The 5,276-nt window shown below is 41.8% G+C and overlaps 1 protein-coding gene across 3 annotated transcripts in view; it reads right to left on the reverse strand.

The window, feature by feature from the left end:
- LOC116694354 (PDZ domain-containing RING finger protein 4) overlaps nt 1-5,276 on the reverse strand; it is a 195,291-nt gene that overhangs the window by 49,412 nt on the left and 140,603 nt on the right. The window contains exon 1 of one of the 3 annotated variants that reach the window (XM_032524070.1): nt 1,581-1,995. The exons of the other annotated variants lie outside the window; for them this stretch is intronic. Within the exon in view, the coding sequence (XP_032379961.1) occupies nt 1,581-1,649 (69 nt within the window). The 5' untranslated portion in view covers nt 1,650-1,995. Of the gene's footprint in view, nt 1-1,580; nt 1,996-5,276 lie in introns of those variants that run through there. 3 annotated transcript variants of the gene reach the window in all.

The raw sequence follows: 5,276 nt of genomic DNA on the forward strand, positions 1-5,276 counted from the left end.
TGTGTGTGTGTGTGTGTGTGTGTGTGAATATGTGCATGCAAGACGTGACAAGAAGTGCTTTTCTGTGATGTATATGGTTTTTTTTGTATCAATGAAACAGAATTTCAAACCCAAAATTCTACTGGATAACTTCTCTTCCTACTTCTTTTCTCCTTTTTAGTCTTCTACCCGCATTAGTAAGGATTCACCGCTTTGCTCCTTTCCTTAATTTCCCTTTTACCTTCTCTCCTCCCCAGCACTTTCTTTAACAACTGCATCTTTAACGGCTTACTCTCTATTCCCATCCCAGTCTTTATCTTTCATGCTCTATATCCTTCCCCCTTTCCCTCCCACAGTGGTGATCAGAACGTAGGTGCTGATATTGCAGCTCCCGCCTGAACCAGCTCAGTATATCAGTGGGTGGACAGACATGCCAGAGAGCCTCCTGTCAACAGTGAGTGTGCCCTGGAGACTGGCCCTCCTGGCGGATATGGATCCCCCTCTGCTAAACCACAAGGAAAGAAGTCAATGCTATTTCTTAACAACTGGTGCAGACATCCACAAAAGCCAAGATAAGCACCAAGACAGCACTATTTTTATGGTCCTCCTAAGGACAAGCAGGCACTGCAGTGGCTACCTATTCATCCTTCATGGTCCCTGGACAATTCTGTCTGTCTGCTAATATTAAAAACAGACCATTAACAAACCTCTACTGCTCATTTATAAGCTTGCAGCACAGCTTTCTCCGATCATCCCTGCAGTTCCAAATCTGTGCCAATGTCCATCACCAGAGTTTGGCAGAGTCTCAAGTTGCACACGAGGTGAAAGCTACAGGCAGTGGTTAAGCCAAGTTATTTTACCTCCCCTACTACTTCTCATCCCATCTTTTCACAAGGGTAAAGAGAGACATTTCACGTTTAATTAATGCACAGGATGGTTGTGTAAAACGGCTAATGAGGCTGTGATCACAGTGGCGTGAAGGCAGGCGCTACTAGGGGGGGGATGAGCACTACTTTACTTCCAGGAGATACTGAGCTTCATAGTTATTAGCCTATCACAAGAAGAGGGCTGACAAAAGGACTGGAGGTGTCGGGGTGAAGGCTTGTTTATCTGTTCTGCTTACCCACAACCTCAGATATTGTCATACGGCTATTTTCTGTTGAACAATGGCTGTCTGTTGAAGAGTATGATTTTTTTATTGATTTTTTTGAAAAATGCATAATTTATCTGCATGCATATTAGAAGTCAAACAAAACATGACTGATTCTGAAACTTTGAGAGTAGCATAACGAGCATATTGCATTTATGTGCTGCGCTCAAGTCCGTTAAGAGCAAGTGTTCTCCAAGAAGTTAAAACAAATCTGCTGGCACAACACTGAACTGTCTCAAAGTGACACCAGAAGTGCCAAAAGAAAACTTTGAATGAAATTATGTTCAATCCCACATTTTCAAATATTTTTCATGTACTCAGGTGCTAATGTGTTATAAAATAAAATGGTCATCCTTCAGGATAAATGGACTGCACACTAGCTGCTCTTCGCACAGCACACACAATAAATCACATACAACAATTGATGCCAGTCGGCTGTGCCTCTGCTCACCTGTGCAATCTCATACAACAGCTTGTAGTGTTCCTCTCGCTTCTGTAAAGTGCACAGATTGCAGCCCATTATAGTCGTCGTGGAAACGCCAGGCGTCCAATTCTCCCCGAGTAGTGGTGGTAGGCACACAGGGGGTCACCCTCCACACCGGAGCACTGGTTCTCATCAGTCACTCCTTAAGCAAGCATCTCTTTCAGGCATCCCATTCACAAATAAATGTCAGAAACAACCCCAGCTCAAAAGGAACCGAGAGCTCCAGCTGAGTTTAAGAGAGGAAGGTTCAGATGTGAACAGTGTGGCAGCTGCTTCAGCAGTGGTACAAGTAGCAGCATCAGCCGGTGTGTCTCCTCTCTCCTCTCCCTCTATTTCACAGAATCACACACACATGCACTCACTCGCACGCCGGAGTTGTGACTCTCGCTCACTGAGACACTCCCCCCTTTTTCCTCCTTGGTGTCGGAGCACATGACAACGCCGATACCAGCTTATGAATAATAAGGGAAGGCACTGTGATAATCATGAGGGAGGCGGTAGCAGGGGAGGGGACTAGCTAGAGGGAGGAGTGTGTGAGAGCAGGAGCGCTGGTTTATTGAAACTGAGGCACAGTTATACAATAAGCTCCTTTGTGTGAGCAGCTCCGAGAGCATGGGCTGGGCTGACTGTGCCTAGGCGACACACTCTGTGGACAGAGGGGGGTTCTCTAAAGCTACCTGCATCTGAGGTTATTCATTGAGTGTTTATCGGCTTCATCAGTGGAGGATGTGTTGGCATAGTGTGTTTATTTCTGAAGGAGAAAAGGAATCGCATTGCTTAAGGAAAGATCAAGCGGTAAATACCATTGCAGTACATCATGGCAATAGGTTTAGTACTGAAATCATTTGTTAACTGATCAATGAATTAGTCCCCAGAAATTTAATGAACAATTTTGAAAATCGATTAACTGCTAAATGCATTTAACACGCAAAAATGTATGGCATTTTCTGCTTTTCGGTTTTATATCACTGTTTGAATATATATGTTGTTTAATATGTTATGTTGTGTTTGTCAGCAATTTTAAGAATACTTTTTGGTCTTTTATCATTATTTTAATATTTGTACTGAAACAAAACAAAAATACACAGATTAATCAATAATCAAAATAAACAAGTTGTAGCCCTCATTTTTTATTTCATTCCTATAATTAGAGCTAAAATGATTGGTCAATTAATCGATTAGTCGACTTATAGAGAAATAGTCATTAACTATTTTGATCATCTTTAAGCAAACGTCTAATTTTTATCTAATTTTGCTGCTATTCTATCTTATGTGACAATAAGCCTTTAGTATATCTACAGTATGCATATATATATATATATATATATATATATATATATATATTGGTCTGGAAGTGTTGGTTGACAAAACAAACAATCTGATGACATCATCTTAGGCCCTAGTAAATTGTGAAGATTTTTTTTCTTACTTTTTCTTATAATGAAGAGATGAGAAATTCAGCAATATAACTTGTCTTTCTATATCACATCACAATGCAATGTATCGTATTTCAGGAGTACATACAGTTAATGGACCAAAACGTTGCAGTGCCAAACTATTTTAAAAATGGATTGACATAAACTGGCATAACATAAAGTAAATGCAATGTATTTCATATTTATAACTCAGTAGGCATTATAGGGGTCATTGATAATAGGAGTCCTCACAGCAAATTGACAATCAGCAAAGCCAGAGACTTCAAAGACAATATATCAACCACTGCCCTCACTCAAACTGCAATAATTGCTAGACAATAAACCTTGGCTATTGTCTCCTCCATGGAACCCCCGTTCACTGGCAGGAAGCTTCACTAACAAGCAATAATTGTTAACAAATTGGCCTCCAAGCCAACAGTGGGGCACGCTGTAGAAAATACAGCTAAGAGTAGATGAGCGCTCATCAGTTGGCTACTGGGTATCCCACCCCCGGGGACACCATAATCCGATTTTCTTGGATTTAATTTTGCTCAACTGCCTGGAGGCAAACCAAACACACACGTACATCATACAGGACCATTATGGTTAATACCAACCTCCCTCTTCGTCTACGCCACCCAAACCCTTCTTGCTACCATCCGCTCCTCACCCAAGAAGCCACAAGGAGTGGTACTTTCTGCAGTTGCCAGGCAATATCAAATCCATGAAGTGCTGTTCACTAAAGTGTCAATTTGACATCAAAGGGTCTTGTTGGGAGACTAGGGAGCGGGGATATAAAATTGCATTTGATGAACAGGGGTGCAATGTTTGCTTGCGGTACAATGGACTGTGAAGGAAATGTCAGTCAGAGGCAGGCTTATGAAATTGTATATCAAGGGCTAAAAAGCTATGAAGTGTTTGTGAGTGAGAAGGGCTGCCTGTCTAGTTGTCTACAGTCAGCACAGATGAAAAATGCAAAACCAGGAAGGGTCGAAAACAATGTCCTCCTTGCATAGAAAGACAAATATTAGATCAGAATGTGCTGACAGCATCCAATATTAGTATACACGAAGAAGTGTACTCAGGGTTCAGGTCCGGATGACCATCACTCTGTGATGTTGCACTCTCTGACCCCTTAAGGTTAGGATGCTCATCGATCTCACAAAAGGTCTTTCTCATCATCTGTGCAGCGAGACTGATACAGTAGCCTCTGCCTGCGGTCAAGCAGCATCTCTCGATGGGACATGCATAGTGAAGGATGCTCTTTGAAGAGGACATTAAGACTGATAAAAGCTCTCCCGAGGTGCTTTATGGCCGTGGGTTTTACATTGTGACAGGGTGAATTTACCTGAGACTGCATTTCCAATGGGGCCTGAGGGCAAGATTGGCACATTATAGCTACATTTAGTAAAACCATTTACTTTCTGACAAGGTGAAGTGGTACTGGAAGTGTAATTTGTCTCTTTGCCTGTCCCTTGTAGACTTTTTACGTTATGATCAATAAAAGGAACCTACTCAATACATTTTATTGTTTAACATTTATATGGAAAATGAAAGAAGCTATTGTGTATAAAGTCAGTATTTCATAGGATGGCCACTGATTCTGTCTCCCTCTCATGTCCCTTCTATTTTCCCACTGTCTTTTCTTACTGTGCAGAGGCCGTTATTCATCAGGTCTGCCCTTTGCCTGCTCGGCTAGAAACAGGCCCACAATCGCGTTCATTCTTTCAGTAAATGGGCCTTACATCGCTGGGCATGGAGAAGTGATTTATCCTCACCGTGATTGGTGTATTTTGAGGTTTCTTCAATTGCATATCTGACAAACTGATATTTAAGCTCACCTTAAACCTAGAGGTAGGCAATGACCTTCAGTCAAGTGTGTAATGCAGGTACAGTATATGGCCGAGTTTTAAACGCTCATGCCCTCAGACATCCCTGCCTAATGCTCACACAGTTACAGTCTTTTTATCTGTCTGTCTTGTCACACATGTGCACAGTACACATTCGTACAGAAAACAAATTGAGCAACAAAAACACAACTGATCCGGACACTGCCAGTGTGGAATGTGAACTCGCAATACTCGCAAATAGTCCTGGCATAAAATAAAATATTCCAATGCATCTGGTTCAACAACCTGACACGCATCCCATCTGAACGACTTACATTAAACATGGAACGTATTTTTCATTTCTTCTCTGACAGGACCACATCACCTGATTGGGAACCATCACCTTATCGTGGTGGAGA

Source organism: Etheostoma spectabile, chromosome 8 (genome assembly GCF_008692095.1).
Source record: "Etheostoma spectabile isolate EspeVRDwgs_2016 chromosome 8, UIUC_Espe_1.0, whole genome shotgun sequence".
Taxonomy (NCBI): Eukaryota; Metazoa; Chordata; class Actinopteri; order Perciformes; family Percidae; genus Etheostoma; species Etheostoma spectabile.